Genomic DNA, 16,334 nt, shown 5'->3' with positions numbered 1-16,334 from the left:
CTGGATGAGTTACTCCCAGCGGTTTCTAATTCTGCGCAGTGGTTGAGCAGCGGACTGCGCATGTTACAGTCTAATTAACTTCTGCATCGTCATTTATTTCCTCAAGATAAACTGCTGGCTCCTCAAATGGATTAACACAAAGTTGCATTCTCTTTAGTTTTCTCCCGTCTGTAATGGAGACTTGAATTTAACGCGCCATTTCAACCAAAGGTTTGTAATGCGCTTCCTAACCATTTTTTATTTGTAAGTATTGATTTTATTTTATAGCCATTTAGCCAAGTCTCTGTAGAACCATTTGTCTCTGCTAATGACATCTTTAATACATTTTTTTGATCCCAGGCTTAGTTTATGGACTGTAATGTGAAATTGGGTACAATTATAAGTCTGACAGTTTGTTCACCAAGTTACTGTGCTATCTGAGAGGATCTGTGGTATAAGTATTTGACATTGTTCCATGCCCATCATTGACATTAGTCTCTAACAACTTTTGGATCCTCTACCAGGAACAGTGGAAAGCGCAAGAGTTTCTGTAGTGTAGTGGTTATCACGTTTGCTTCACATGTAAAAGGTCTCTGGTTTGAAACCAGACAGAAACAAATTTTGCATGTTCTATTCATCACAGGTGTTTACTAAAGGTCAACAAGGGTTCTGTGGTGTCATGGTCTGTACTCTGAATCCAGGCATCTGAGCGCAAGCCTCGGTTGAAATTTTCATGCGTTGCATCTCACATCATCAACTTTGGAACCTCAAACTGAAACAAAGCAGAGAAGTTCAGTTCCTGTAGTGTAGTGGTTATCATGTTTACTTTACACGCAAAAGGTCTCTGGTTCGAAACCAGACAGAAACAGTTTTTGTAGGTTATGCATCTCTTGGGGTGCACTGAGACAACAAGAGCCTTCCCTTTTTGTGATGGTTCATTTGCCAATCGACTTCAATGTAGGCTTCTTTGAAATCGAAGCTACTTTACTTCAATTACCAATTGGCAGTTCTATGGCGTAATGCACATGTGTCAAACTCAAGGCCCGCGTGTCACATGTGGCCCCACAGCATTTTATAGGCCGATGATTGACTTAAAATAGGTTTTGAGCACAAATTGACTACAAACTACATTTCAACCAAAGGTTTGTAATGCGCTTCCTAACCAGACGCTCCAAAGCGTCCGGTCCATAACTCTTCAACACGCTGTCAGCTCCCGGTCAGAAAGACGCATTTAGTTCAGAGACCATGAGATGATATTCAGAAAGGATTTTTTTTAAATTAATTGATTTCAGTTGCCTCTGAGACTAAATCTTTGCGCAATGTCTACAATGTCTGCCCATGTGACTTGTTTTTATTATTTGCTTGCTCACCTTTAAACACTGATTTAAATAATGTAATTTTTAAACTGAGCAGTAATTTTTACATCCATGGAAACTCAAATGTAATATTTAAAACTTCAATACTTAAAATCATTTATTTAACAATATGAGGTGGTGTTTAATTTATTTTTAACATTGTATTTTTATACATTTATGCTAGGGGTGCCCAAGTCTAGTTTTCCAGAGCTACCATCTGCAGCTTTAGATGCATTCCTTCTCTAACACACCTGGACCATTGAATCATTATAAGCCTCTTCAGAACTGAATGAGGGAAGTCAAACTTTTGTCTGGGGTGTTTTAGCAGGGATGCCCTCCTGATATGTACCGTCAATGTGGCCCGTTGAGGGTGGCTAATATGCTGCAGTGGCCCTCGGTGAAATTGAGTTTGACACCCCTGCTATATATGGATAGTGACAAAAATGTCCTGTTTATCAAATTGCCAGCCGATTAACCCTTGCAGGAGTGATGTTGTTTCATCAATTACATAGTTATTCTTTCCTATGTTAGATCCCAGTATCCCAAGTACTTACAATATATCAAAAAAGATGACAAAGACTGCATTTAAACGCATAAATCTTTGGTATTTGAATTAATGCTGGCTCATTTGCTTAATACAATATATGACATATTTATATGTTTTAATTTGAAATGGTATGCTACTATTAAACATGTGACACTAAGATGATTCCTTTTTCTTTCCAGGTCCAGCCACACTGTTATACAAACTTACTTTACGTGTTTTCCAGGCACATACAGGCACTTTGCAGAAAATTCAAGTAACTGTATTACCTTCAGTTATGTAAACCATTATTGTGTAGCTTCGATTATAGCCTGGTAAGGTGTTAGAACGCTTTTGAACACTGATATCATCACATGCAATTTTTTATGACGACTTTTTCTATCGTGAAAATTTGATGATTTTAAAAACGTTGGAGGATGTTTGAATATATCTGTCCTTGACAAGGCTCAGTTTAAAAGTCATCACTCCAGGGTTACACATCAGTGCCAACACATCACACTCTATTTCTCCTACAACATAAATTATATGAAGCTCCTATCTTCCCTTTGCTGGAGCAGCATTCTAGATGTCTCAGGAATGCAGGAGGACTTAAAGGGTTTGAATTTTAAAACCTGACATCATGTTAAAAGAAAAACAAAAACAAAGCAAAGAAGATCACATGAGGTGTGTGAAGCTCCACTCTTAATAAGATAACCTGTCATGCAGTCTATTGTGATCATTTGACTTTAGCAAGACAGTTGAAATTCCTTTGTTCTGTTTCTAACAACGCTGTCTATGCGCATTAAATCCATAACCTTTTTTCCCCCTCAAAGTCACGTTGAGAGCTTTCGAAAAAAAAAAGAAGATGGCAGGTTTATACTTTTCTGCTTGTGAGACAAAATTTGTATTCGTAACTTGGACAGAGCATAGTCAAGGACACACAAAAACATGACTAACCAGCAGCCTTGTAGCTTTTATGTCGAGGTCGGTACACTCTCTCAGGGCTTTTCTCCTCCTCCCAGAGGCCGTTTACACGTTGATCTGCAACAGTGGAGACTGAACGCTTCATGGATCCACCTTTAGCCTCTTCCTGCTTATATGTGACCACAAACAAAAACAACGGTAGATTAAGAAAATACCAAGCTCTGTCCCATGATTTAGAAAAAAAACAAAAAAAACAAAACAGTAAGGAGTAAGTTTTCATGCATTTATTGGTGCAAAAGTGCAGCGAATCCTTTGGTTTAGCTTGTTCTATTTTGGGGATGAAAGTCATAAGTTTAGCCATCAGCATTCATGGATGACACCCCGACAGCTCATTGAACCTCAGTCAACTTCTGAAAGCAGCAAATCTCGCAACCAAATTCTTCTGGATTTAAAACAGACAAACCGTGCACATAGAGAAAAACCCGAGCACTTTGGCTTAAGAGCCCATGCAGCCATCGAAGCCAAGATCCAGCCAGGGAGCCATGTCATGGAAGATTTTGAATACCTGCGGCTCTACGGCCAGACGCGGCATAGAGGAGGCCCGCACGCAAAGGCCTCTCCCAAGTGGAAGCTCCAATGGGATTTTAATGCCCCAAATGCACTCGCCCACCTACATGAGTACAGAAATTAGACAGGAGGGCAAGGAAAGACAGGGCACCGATCATGTCTCTGATAGCACTGCCTCTCCTATGCAGAGGCCCAGCTCAAAGAAGAGAAGGTCAAACGAACCATTTCATCACTGAGGGCCGCCTCAGCCACAATCTCCATAGAAACCATTTCAGCCAAACACAAACATGTTAATAGCTGAAAAGTTAGATTTAGTGAGGAGAGGGAAAAATGAGAAAGTGAGGCTATGAAAGAGAAGAGCAGAGTAGAGTGAAGAAGGACACGAATGTACAGAGAAAGAGTTTTTCAGCACATGGCAAAAGTATTAGTGTATCTGAAATGTTTGTCACATTACAACCACAAAGGTCAAGGAGATTCATGTAGTAGAAGAACCGCATAAAAGTAGAGGGAGAAAAATGATGCAGGGAGGGTTTTCACATCTTTTCCTCAAATAACATTTTTGGTATGTGGCAAAGGATTTTTCAGCTCCCTGCGTTAATACTTTCCAGAATCATCTTTTGCTACAGCTACATCTGCAAACATTGCATATTGTCACCTTCCTAAGATAATGGTCTAATTTTTGAAAACCCAAAGAAAATAAATGACCCCTTTTTGTTGCCAAAAGATGATTTAGGCAAAAAAAAAAAAAAAAGTCACTTTTGGCAAAAAATGAGGCCATTATTTTAGGAAGATGGGAATAACTTGCCCATCCTTTATTGCCAAATATATCAGTATATAAGTAAAAAAAAAAATCTGTCTCCATCTATGATCTGTAAATATCAACGTCTCAGAACTCAAATCCAAAAGAAAGCTGTTTTTAGGATTTGTGTCTAGACTTTGACTGGAACCTTATCCCTAAAAATTCTCTGCAGCCCATTCAAAGCTACCTCGGACCTCTTGGCTGTCTCTCTGAGTAAGGCTTTCCCCATCTTGTCATTTCAGGTGAACAGAAATATCTTGGTAGGTTTGCAGTTACTTTAAACTTTCTCTGCAACTTGAGCCCCTGACCTATCTGCTGTATTCCTTGGTTTTCATGAATGCTGTTTGTGTTCACTAATGTTCTCTAGCAAATGTCTGGGGACTGAAAGGAACAGCTGTATTTATACTATGATTAATTTACACACAGATGGACTATTTACTATTTAGGTAATCTCCAAAGGAAATTATGCGCTCAAATCAGAGTAAAGAGGCCTGAATAAAAATGGATGCCACACTGTTGGATATTTTTGAAAACTACACACCATAGTTTTCAGAAGTCTGGGACTCACCTCTGTTATTTAAAATCCCAATTGAAATACATTTAATTCATGGGATAAAGTTCAAGGAGTAGAAATATTTTTGCTAGGCTTGGAAGAGCAATATGTCATGGAAGATCAGATCCTAAAAGTCAGACAGCATCTGTCAAGAGGGACAAATGCATTCCTCTGGAAATTTAAATGAAAGTATGTCAGAGCAATATGATATCATTCGACTGGCAGGGAGTGTAGATCAGTACAACCAGTCAGTAAAGACACAGCAACACACCAACAACGGGGAAGTCTGTCTCCTATATTGCAACACAGGAGCACAAAAAGCAGCATTGCAGTGATCTGCAAGGCACTGAAACATCAGTGACCACTTATGTATGCCACAAACATTTTCACCCAAAATAAGAGATCACATAAAGTTACATACTGTTTTTTTCCTCCCCTTCTTTGAATTGTATAGCAATTTCATTAATTATTCATTTAAAAAGTGGTGGTGGTTGCATCTGTCCTCTGTCTCACCACATTCTGCTGCTGACCGGCATCAGTGTCTGAGCTTATGGGCGGCAAAAATAGCTCCTGGGGTGAGATAGGACTCAAAGCCACAAAGCCCCCTCTGGTCCTATGCGGGAGACAAGAATAGGGGGGAATAAATTCAGAAAGCAAACACATGCGGCAGTGCTCCACACATCCTGCACATATGTTTTTCAAACATTTGCAGACTCACAGGGCCGAACCCGCGCTGTGAGCCATCATGGGCAGTGGAGTGGTGTTGGACAGAATGTCCTCAGGTAGGGTGGAGGCATCCAGACGTTTAAATATTAAGTTGCTTTTCTGAAACAAGACATAAAAATATACATGACAGCTCAAATACAGGTCACAACTTTATAAATAACTTAGGTTGCAGCTAAGATTGCGTTTCTTCACATCTTTAGAGCCATGACCGATTGCTGAAGAATGATATGAGCCACAGAATCCCACCCAGTGGATTTTATAATACATTTACGGTAAGCTAAACTTATTTTATTTCCGTATATTTGTATATTTTTTTCTATCTCTCAGGAAACCCTGTGACTTTATGAAGTAAAAAGCAAAGAAAAGGAAAATGCAAATATAACAACAAAAAAAAATCTCACTCTCCATAGAAGATGCAACAGAGTTCACAGAAACATGCTGTGCTGACCTGAGCTTCCAGCTGTTGCCTCAGCTTTTTTGCTTTGTTCTGTTTGAAGTAGTCCATTATCATCATTGAAGCATAGATCTTCCCCACTGTCATGTCGGTATCTGCGGGAGCAGCGGACAAACTTCATTAAGCCTCACCTCAGGTCTCTCAGCAGCAGATGGAAAAATGCCGCCACAGTTAGAGGCTGACCTTTGTTGATAGGAACCAGGAGATCCAAGGTCTTCTGTGGCAGATAAGGCCAAATGATGCTGATCTCCTTCTGCAGCTCGGCATCCAGAGCAATGCGGTCCTCCCCACCTGAGACAATTTATACTTTGTATATTCTGATCTTTTTCTTTTATTATTCATTCCATTAATATTCATGAACTACTATAATAACTAACAGTGAATCTGACCTCGAGCTATTTTGATATCCAAAGCTGTGCGAATCAGTGACATTAGAGTAGAAGTGAAGTGGACAGACATGTCCTCGTCCACGGGCATGTTCATCAACACCAACCTCTGCAGAAGACAAAAAGGGGAAATAAAATTATTTTGTAAAAAAAAAAAATCATAGCAATTGAACAGAAACAGTCTGATTTCTATTGCCTCAAATCCAAAAACAGTTTGCATTTGCACATTTTTTTTTTTTTTTTAGTTATTCAATTTCTTCTATGTTTCAGACAAAAACAATGATTATGTTTTTATTACCTTGTAGGCGATCTTAGCGGGACATTTTTTACCCAAGCCCAGAGGCGGAGACATGTGTGTCAACATCTCGTACATAGCTGTGTAGTGAATACGCCCACTTTAGAAAACACAACAGAGACGGAGAGCGCAGAAAGTGGATAGATTAATGAGAAGCACAAGGTTTATTATATTCAATATTTTCTTTTTTTCAGATATATAAGCACAATGACTGTAAAGTGGGAGAAAAATAATAAATAGTTTTCATTTTTATGTCCAAATACTAATCTAAAACGTAACCTTTTTGAAACCTTTGCTCATTTTTCAAAGGAGAATAGCTAAAACTCATTCAGATTGAGACATTAAGCATATTTTGAAAGCTTACCACAGATTTCCAATTAATGTAGATTTAGGTCTGGGCCATTCTTACACGTAAATGTGTTTTGATCTAAATTATCAATGAAAGCTTTTACTGTAGGTGTCCACAGCATAAACTTTACCCACTGAGTACTTTAGCAAGGTAATTATAAGAATGCAGGTAATTTGAAGCTTTGACATTTCATGTTCTTTGACTGCCCTCTGCTGGTTACAGAGAAAATACCACTGATCTGGTTCACATAGTGAAACGCAAAGCAGTAGCAAAAATGAGGCCAATTCTCACCATGCCAGTCTATCATACTCGCCCCATATGCGGACAAATTCATCCAGATGATGAGGGCCCAGAATAGAGGAGTCTCGTGTCAGATACTCAAAGTTATCCATAATCACCGCCACAAATAGATTCAGCATCTAAAAATAAATAAATAAATAAAAAAGACACAAAGAACTGAGATGAAAGCACTGGTCAGGTGAAAGAAAAATAAAATATTGCAAAAACATTGTATTTTATTATTATTTTTTTGTTGTTCATTCTGACCAGAAAAGAGCTGAAGAAGATGAAGGAGACAAAGTAGCAATAAGCGAAGTCAGTCCCACACCCACCCTCGTGGTCTGGAGACATGGTGAGGGGGGCAATGGAGGGATCTGGTTCACACTCCTGTCCAGACAGACAGGAGAGCATAATCTCCTGCCAGGACTCCCCTGTTGCACTCCTGGTGTTTAAAACACAAATGGCATTAAGCACACTAAGCAACATTTTAAACAATCTTTAGCTTAAATTGACAATGGTTGCGATCTTTTCTGGTATTTCTTGGTGCGGCTCACCTGAACAGAAGCATCAGTGCACTGAAAAAAGTCTTAAAATTGTTGTGCTGATTGATGTGACTCTCATCATTCAGCTTGATGTTTCCGAACACCTGCAGAACACCCAAAACATCAGGGATTCAAATGCTTATCAAACGACAGCATAGTGCGCTAAAACCTAAATATATCAGCTTGCACTAACTTTTCTTGTAAAGTTCCTGGAACTTATTTCAATGGTAACAATAATATTTACCTGCATTCCAATTATGGCGTAGATGAAGAAAAGCATGGCAATGAGAAGGCAGACATACGGTAGAGCCTGTCAGAGAAGAAAGAAAATATAGATGCTGAATTTTGTTATAATATCACCACATAAACTAACAAACTAAGTAATTTGAATAAATAACAGTGGAAAACTCTCAGACCTTAAAGGACTGTACGAATGTCCAAAGCAGAATGCGGATAGTGTAGCCCTGTCTCAGCAGCTTGATCAGCCTGGCTGTCCGAAAAAGTTTCAGGAAACTCATGTTGATGGTGTTCACCGACTGGGACCGCCGTACGAGTCGATTAGAGGGAGGGCGATGCAGTCAGAGAGGGACAGAGTGGCAGGCAGGCAGCAATGACAGGATGTAAATCACAGATGGTGAAATTCAACACAACATGACCCAAGTCAGCGCTGGAGGCAGAGACCGTCACACACACACGAGAAAACTCGCAAACATTTGATGCTGCATTCGGAACTTCCGGTTCTTTGTATTTATTTTGAAGGTCTGCAACCTTTAATCGTCAATTGTCATTCGGGACGCGACTTACCTGCAAGTCCACAATTATTTCCGTGATGCTGCCAAGAACAGTGATAAAGTCAAAAATGTTCCAAGTGTCTCGAAAGTAGTTCTGCATAGAGAGAGAGAGAAAAAAACAATTTCAAATAAATTTGATGTTTTTATTCAAATGCATTGCAGGAACAAAAACTGGTTTCTTAATCCCCTGAGTTGGGGGCTTTTCTTCTGACGTTCACACTTACCACAAATCCAAAAGCCATTATCTTCAGTATACACTCCATGGAGAACAGCACTGTGAAGGCTGTGTTTAGGTGCTTCAGGACGGCATCGTACGCTGTTGGGGCGGAGTGGTACTAAAAAGAAAGACAAGATCTTACTATAATGGTATCTCAAAGGGTTTCCGAAAATAAAATTACTAAGAAACTGGTTTACCTTCATCATGAGAACAACTGTGTTCAGGGCGATCATAACAAGCACCGTGTACTCAAAAGAAGGCGATGCCACAAAGTGCCAGAGTCTGTACTGGAAGGTTTGTCTGTTCTGGGGCATGTAGCGGGTCATAGGCTTGGCGCTGATGGCAAAGTCAATGCAGGCCCTCTGACAGGGAGGAATTGAACAGCATAAACACCAGCTATGCCTTCAATGACACTGACAATCGCCGTTCATACCTCATTCTTCTCCAGACTGCACTCCTGAATCATCTTATCGCCCTGCTCCTGGAAGGTGATGATGATAAGAGCCACAAAGATGTTGACGAAGAAGAACGGAAAGACCACAAAGTAGACCACGTAGAAGACGGACATTTCCATCCGGTTCCCGCGACTTGGCCCCATGTTCTCCTCTGTGACATCGGTGGAGTGTTGAAGGACCCTGGAGCACAAAAAAACAAAAAACAAACAAACAAAAAAACATTATACTTCCTGTTCCCACTCATGAACAATAAAAACAATAAAATAGATTCATGGCTCATTCACAGGCCAGCCCTCACTTATAATTATGACATATTGAGACAGGCTCCCTAACTCACCCATGAAAAGATAATCTCTGTTATGCTTCAGAGCTTTAACGATAAATATAAACCATCCGAAGCTTTAACTTAAATGTAAACTCACTGAGGCCACCCTTCCCCAGTCGACACAGTGAAAAGCGTGAGCAGGGCCCAGCAGACGTTGTCGTAGTGAAACTCGTGTCTCCTCCACTCTCTTCTCTTGACCTCTTTCTTGTCTCTGCTGTAGTCAATGTAGAAGCCTCTGCAGGGACCAGAGCAGACTGGAGGTCATCATTTCCCTTTAATCACCTATGAAACCTGCAACTTAGTGAACGGTACTGAAGCTTTGGTTACATGTGAATGTTTACTGTCATAAACATTGACAGAGCAATTTAAATAATCCTGTGGAGTATTGTTGACTTAAATCCAACTTATTTGTGAAAAGGCTATTTAGGAACCTCATGTTTTCTTGTAGGTAGTGAGAAAAATCTCAAGTCTGGCTAATTTAAACCCTTCTGCTCAGATTTACCTCTTAGCGTGATGCATGATGGTGCAGTCCCTAAGCAAGAGATCTGGAGCTAAAAATGGGCAAAAGGTCAAAAATATTTCTCGACATTATCAAATCTGCAGCCAGTTATGCAAGTATTGAAAGGTACAGTATTGAATGTCTTTGTGGCCACAATTTTTGAGAGAGCTTTAATGTTTTGTAAGTGGCTAGCAGCATATTATAGGATTTCCTGCCTTGAAAATGCTTGAATAAGCATTTGTAGCTTTAATGTGTGCCATTGTTTTGTCTGGCTCTTTCACAAAATCACAACTGATTTTACACTGTAATACAAAAACCCATCACAAATTACCTGTCAATATTTTGTCTCTTCATTTTCAGGTTCTATGTCGACAATTCCCCTCTTACACAGCATGGAAGGACATGCTCATCGAGGCTGACAACATGTAGGAGGATTTTGCTGATATATATGGTGCATACCTACTCACAACACTAATATGAGTCTGAGAGAACAGATCGGACGCTTATTTACCGACATTCCTTTTCTGTTTTCATGGAGCTGTCAGTGCAAAAGAAGAACTTCCCCTTAAAGAGCTGGACCGCGATGACAGCAAAGATGAACATAAAGAGCTGATACACAATGAGGATGTTGAAGACGTTCTTCAGAGACGTGACCACACAGTCGAAAACAGCCTGTGGAGGAGAAAGACAAGAGGGAGGCAAAGTAAATAAAATCTGTCAGAAGCCTGTGAGGCAACATCAAAAAGCAAGTTTCTCATATCTTGATCGGACCTTGAGCTTTGGAAGCCTCTTGATGGTTTTAAGAGGTCGCAAAACTCTCAGAACTCGGAGGGACTTTATTGTCTTGATGTCTCGGCCCTTGTTGTTTCTGTTGACGTTAAAATAAGGTATTAAGGAGCACAGATCTACAGTCAAACTGGACCACGAAGACATGACATAAGTAGTGAGAGCAAAATGTCAGTGAATTAAGAGAAAAAAACACACAATGTAGCAAAGAACTTCATGTTTGAGAGAAAGGCAAACATGAGGAGTAAAATTCTGATTCTGTCTATCTATCTATCTATCTATCTATCTATCTATCTATCTATCTGTACTTATTCACATTTTATACTCCTAATAAATGCCTGACTCTTTGAGTGACGTGTAAAATATAATATAGTAAGAAAGGACACAAAACTAGAGAGAAAGCAAAGGTCAGGATGCATGGAAACGAGAGAAATATGTAAAAGATTTATGGGAATGTTCACATGTAAAAAATTTTTACCCCATCACATTCCTGGTTGCCCCAACAGTCATAAAATCCACAGGAACAACAGAGAAAAAAAATTCAGGGATAAAAAAAAAAGGTTACATCACATTCATATTAACAACAGAGAAATTAACAAACAGTAAAACTTCAACAAATTGCACAACAGGGGATTAGTTAGTTAGTGAATTATCTGTCGCATGCAAGCCATGAAAGACAACAGAAAAAAAAGTTACACCAAAAACCACCTTCTCCTCTTAAAGCCCTGCAGTGAAACTTAAAACTGAGTTACACACTCCAAAAACTCGCAGGTGTCTCGGTACATGCAGCTTGTGACTTCAGGAAGGGACGCTTATAAAAGTAAGTACCGCATGCTCTCAAACTTGTGAGCTGCGGTGAGTCAGTCATTAGTCACAGGAAAAGGCTGAACTGCGTTGTGACTCACGTTAGAGCAAAGGCGATCAGAGCTCCCACCACTACAATGAAGTCCAGGAGGTTCCACATGTCTCGGAAATAGGAGCCATCATGCAGAATGAGACCCTGGTCTATCATCTGGAGGCCAAAATTATATGCATGCAGAAAAAAAGGCCCAGAAACATGTTGTAAAATGTCTTAAATATAAAACTGAAATGGGAAAATTGCCTCAGTCACCTACCTTTATGATCATTTCAAAGGTGAACACTCCAGTGAAGACGTAATCAAAATATCGCAGCACCTGTACGGTTTGAAAAAGGTATTGAACCAAACTTCCCCATAGTAGATCAAATCTACTTTAAACTTATTCACCAGGCACTACACTTGTTACCCAGTACTTAAGAGTGGTGACCAAACAAAAATACCTCAGGACAAGACTCACCAGGACGGAACAGCTCATTGGGGAATGCTATCAAAATCAGCCTGAATCAACTAAGCAGATACAATTATAGACACATATACAAAAAAATACTGATATTTTTAGTTCTGTCAGGATCTGGGTCTGTTGCATCATCTCACTCATACAATATTCGCCAAAACAAATCACAAAATATCAGTTGTTTGGCGGAATAACAACCACACTGATTACCTAAAGTGCAGCAGTAATGTAGAGCAACGCTACCATTAAGCTGCGTGACTCATGAGACCAATTTATAAGAGGAAAAATCAGCATCAGAGCAACAAACTGGTTTTAAACCGTACACCAAACTCAATGCATTAAAATGTCTTTCTACTATTGCTCAGAAAATTCTCGTGAATTCACAATGGATTTGGAGCACGGCTCCATCCGGACGTATAAAGAAGACGAATGTGTGCTTACTCTGGACACTTTCCACGACACCGTGAAAAGGGAAAAGTTGTGAAAAACAAACTGCACAGCGATTTGCCAGGCAGAGCTGCTGATTCTCACCTTGCATGTGCGTGAAAGCCAAATGTGTCATGACACATTGTTGCTGACTGTGTTATGTCAACTACAGATCCAACCTGACAGTCGCACTGAGCTAAAATGTCATCTTCGGTAATTTACTACGAGAAAGCGCGAGGTTGTAATCATCATTTGAGGGTGTTCTAACAATATCTTCAGGTTGTCCATGATACAATGGAAAGAATAAAGTTTCCTAGAATTTATTCACATTCTAAAGTTCAAATATGTTTTCTTTTGATATTAGGTAGTAATAGAAAAAGATATGTTAATGCCAAGTTTAATTACATAGAATATTTTAAAACAACATCAGTTGGCTGAATTGCTTCACAATACCATCCACAATCATAAAGAGGTAAATCAGATTTCAAATAATTATTTAGGGTGTCATACATAATCAATCACATGCCAGAGAAAAATAGATGAATGGTGTGAGAGGTAAGCTATTCCACAATGTTTGGGCAGCTACTGTGAATTTGATAAACTTCAATCACGGAATGAACACCTTCATCTATCCATTTATTTTATTCCAGTCACATATATTTATATTTGCACAAATATTTAATTAACCAGAATAAATCCAAAATTAGTGACAGCCATCAACAGTTCACATACCTTGTTTCTGTCTGAGCTTGTGCACACGGGGTCCTCCGCTGCCAACGCGATACTACTCGCCACAATCACGAGGAGGATGGTCATTTCAAAGTAGCGAAGATTGACCACATAGTGACAGATCCTCCTGATGCTGTGGAGCAACAAGAAGGAGGATGCTGACTGGGTGCATGCAAAAATTCAAGATGAACGATTTAAAGAATATTTGTTGCATTTTACGGGTTGGAGGCTTTGAAGATGAACATGCTGTCAGGCGCTACGGCTTTAGGAGGCATCGGCGGTTCCTCATCCTCTGTTTCCTCCTCTTTCTCATCAGACTGGTACGCCTCCAACTCTTTGCTGTTCTCTAAAATAACCCAGAATGTGAGAGAAGACCAAGAGGTGGAAGTGAGTTTTTTTTTTTTTTTTCCCATGGACAGCTATGACAAAGAATATTAACCAAAAAAAGACTAGTAGCTACTAAATTTAGAGTTCAGAAACACCTACACTTGGTGGTACTATTTTTATGATGCCAGGTTTAATGCAGTATGACTGCAGGGGGAAAGGAAACACAGGTCTACCTGTGACAGGAGTGAGCTCCAGAAGGGGCTGTGAAGACATTTCAATGGCCACGCTTCCCTCCGGGTTGGACTTATCACGCTTGATGGATATCTTGCGTTTCTCCGCCTCGATGGTACTCACGGTGTACTCTTTTCCCTCTAAAGCGGGGTCCGTTGACATGTTCTGGCTCAGGGATTCATACTGATCCCTGCAGCCGCCCTCTCCCTGCTTTGACCAGGTGCACTGCGGAGGGTCAGGAATATCGCTGCTGGGTGCAGCATCTCTGTTTCATCGTAGAAAAAATATTTCAAAACATAAAAAGGCCAAAAAAAAAAAAAAAAAAAAAAACAAAAAAAAAAACCCCCACAATATTTTATCATAAATGAACTGTTTAAAAGGTTAAGTAAATTAACTTGAAGTTCATGCTTTCTTTGTTTTTGTTCCTCTTGATCAAGGGTGAATTTTGCACTTTAAACAACAGATCTAAGTAAAATAAGCTTGGGTCTAGCAGTTGCATCAGTAGATATTTAATGAGTACAGAAAAAGATGACAGAGACGTTGATTTAACTTTGGACTGAACTACCATCATGTAACATAAAAAGTGTTGATGTTACATTTTAGATTGTGCAAACAAGAAGAGTTAAATAGCAAATAGCAAAAAAAAAGATATTTCACAGGAACTTCCCTACCTTCTGCACTCTTCACCGACTTCTGCGTATGGATTGACAATGCATGTTCCGTCATCTTCCTCCATCTGTGCACTGTTCTGTTGTCCTCCCTCTCCTTCACCTCTCTCACTCTCTTCTCTGTCTTCCTTCTCCTCTCTCTCATCAATGGTCTTCCTCTCTTGACTGAGCGACCGTCTGATATGTAGAGCCTCACGTGGGGTCTGTGTGCAGTCCAGACTCTTGGCTTCAACCCGGGCTTCTCGGTGACGGTGGCGCCTGTGGCGGGCTCCTTCTTCTGGCCCCTGACTGGACCTGAACTTACGGGCCATGCGGTGCCTCCCACCGCCGGCGGTCCGGTGGTTTGCTCCTGCTGTTTTCTCCTCGCTCAAATTGACGAGAGGCTCAGCAGCTGGAGGCTCCGGCATTGGAATAGAGACGGACATCGGGGGCTCAGGTAGGGGCATCTTCACTGACATGGGAGACTCGGGCAGGTGAGCCGGGCTGGTCTCTTGGGAGACGGCGGGGACATGTTTGGGAATGGAGGGAGTCTCATTGTTGTCCTCTGTGGGACTGCCAAACAGCTCCTCTCTGCTTGCCATTTGACGACGCTTGCGTAGCTGGTTGGCTCTCTGCTCCCACACGGACATGTTAACTTTTCTCCTCCTCTCCCGGCGGTTAGCAAAGGGCCTGGTGCTGTTAAGGGGCTGCTCATCTGGGGGCCCCGATGCACAGTCAGGTTCCTCTGGGAAATTGGGCCGCCCTCTATGGATTGCACGTTTCCTGTATAGGTAGGGCCTTCTTCTGCCACTAAAACGTCACAACACAAAACACACCTAAATATGGGGGCAGTAACCTGTTCCATACAGACAGATTTAGTGACAAGAAACAAACATACAAAGATCCATTTGGCAAACCAGCTATCTAATCAGAAAATGTTTGGGAAAAAAAATAAAAAAAAATTGAAAAAAAAAAAAAAAAAAGGGCAAACTGTCTCTATAAATTAATAATGTCTGCTAATTCTTAACAGAAAATATTCCCATGGAACAATGTGCGAAAAAACATCCAAAAAATGAACAATAATACCTGGAAGGAAGGGACGGATCAGAGGTCGAAAAAAAGGAGAACAAAACCCACAACGACAAAAAAGAAAATGCGTGGGATTAAAGTGCAAACATTGTGTAACATCTACAAAATAATCTCAGGAATCGATTAGGGAACTTAAAGAAAGGTCTGTGTGACAGGGATGCATTCAGTTATACTTACTGGTGTTCTGATTCTTTTGTTGTCCGATGAGTGGTCATTTGAAAACAAGACATTAGTGGTTTACAGCATACACTGAACTTCTGATGTGGCACAGAACAAAACGAGAACATGGGAAGCAGAAATGGAAGAGGTCATCTGGACAACATTCAATGTTGTAAAGATTTCTCTAACCGTAAACACAGGTCCCTTCCAACAAATTAGGATAGCTTCACAATGTATATTTATTTTGGCTCCATGCCATAGTTGCACTGATGGAGTAACAAGCAATTACTGAGTGCATATAATCTACTGTGTCTGAACATAATTTAAGATGATATTTCTGTATTTTTTTCATCCTTTTGCTGTTGGTCTTATGAATCTCATCTTTTGGAGAAGCTGAGTTTTATCAGTTTTCATCTGCTGCTAGTCATTATCATCATCATCATCACCACCAACAAAAAAAAATAGAAATATACCACTCTGAGTAATGGATCAATACACAATATTAACTTTGTATTGAATAATTGAAATATATATATATATATATATATATATATATATATATATATATATATATATATATATATATATATATATTTGAGATATATATTT

At 40.0% G+C, this 16,334-nt stretch overlaps 1 protein-coding gene across 6 annotated transcripts in view; it reads right to left on the bottom strand.

Annotated features, from left to right (window-relative positions):
* cacna1eb (calcium channel, voltage-dependent, R type, alpha 1E subunit b) overlaps nucleotides 1-16,334 on the bottom strand; it is a 74,924-nt gene that overhangs the window by 12,230 nt on the left and 46,360 nt on the right. For 2 of the 6 annotated variants that reach the window (XM_015039232.1, XM_015039259.1), the window contains 27 exons: nucleotides 14,502-15,287; nucleotides 13,833-14,095; nucleotides 13,492-13,618; nucleotides 13,276-13,405; nucleotides 11,920-11,979; nucleotides 11,710-11,816; nucleotides 11,283-11,294; nucleotides 10,790-10,886; nucleotides 10,530-10,690; nucleotides 9,617-9,754; nucleotides 9,173-9,374; nucleotides 8,937-9,101; nucleotides 8,747-8,857; nucleotides 8,536-8,616; nucleotides 8,148-8,267; nucleotides 7,976-8,041; nucleotides 7,744-7,835; nucleotides 7,457-7,631; nucleotides 7,202-7,329; nucleotides 6,565-6,661; nucleotides 6,270-6,375; nucleotides 6,064-6,171; nucleotides 5,875-5,975; nucleotides 5,419-5,525; nucleotides 5,214-5,313; nucleotides 3,347-3,451; nucleotides 2,815-2,950 (listed from right to left, as the gene is read on the bottom strand). In XM_015039232.1, the coding sequence (XP_014894718.1) occupies nucleotides 2,815-2,950; nucleotides 3,347-3,451; nucleotides 5,214-5,313; nucleotides 5,419-5,525; nucleotides 5,875-5,975; nucleotides 6,064-6,171; nucleotides 6,270-6,375; nucleotides 6,565-6,661; nucleotides 7,202-7,329; nucleotides 7,457-7,631; nucleotides 7,744-7,835; nucleotides 7,976-8,041; nucleotides 8,148-8,267; nucleotides 8,536-8,616; nucleotides 8,747-8,857; nucleotides 8,937-9,101; nucleotides 9,173-9,374; nucleotides 9,617-9,754; nucleotides 10,530-10,690; nucleotides 10,790-10,886; nucleotides 11,283-11,294; nucleotides 11,710-11,816; nucleotides 11,920-11,979; nucleotides 13,276-13,405; nucleotides 13,492-13,618; nucleotides 13,833-14,095; nucleotides 14,502-15,287 (3,881 nt within the window). The remainder of the gene's footprint in view (nucleotides 1-2,814; nucleotides 2,951-3,346; nucleotides 3,452-5,213; nucleotides 5,314-5,418; nucleotides 5,526-5,874; nucleotides 5,976-6,063; nucleotides 6,172-6,269; nucleotides 6,376-6,564; nucleotides 6,662-7,201; nucleotides 7,330-7,456; nucleotides 7,632-7,743; nucleotides 7,836-7,975; nucleotides 8,042-8,147; nucleotides 8,268-8,535; nucleotides 8,617-8,746; nucleotides 8,858-8,936; nucleotides 9,102-9,172; nucleotides 9,375-9,616; nucleotides 9,755-10,529; nucleotides 10,691-10,789; nucleotides 10,887-11,282; nucleotides 11,295-11,709; nucleotides 11,817-11,919; nucleotides 11,980-13,275; nucleotides 13,406-13,491; nucleotides 13,619-13,832; nucleotides 14,096-14,501; nucleotides 15,288-16,334) is intronic. The other 4 variants (XM_015039239.1, XM_015039255.1, XM_015039256.1 and 1 more) reach the window with 4 other exon arrangements.

Source organism: Poecilia latipinna, unplaced genomic scaffold, assembly GCF_001443285.1.
Source record: "Poecilia latipinna isolate Pla-1442-1.1 unplaced genomic scaffold, P_latipinna-1.0 Scaffold27, whole genome shotgun sequence".
NCBI lineage: Eukaryota > Metazoa > Chordata > Actinopteri > Cyprinodontiformes > Poeciliidae > Poecilia > Poecilia latipinna.
The sequence above is the reverse complement of the archived record's forward strand: the minus strand, read 5'-3'. Positions and strand labels throughout refer to the sequence as shown.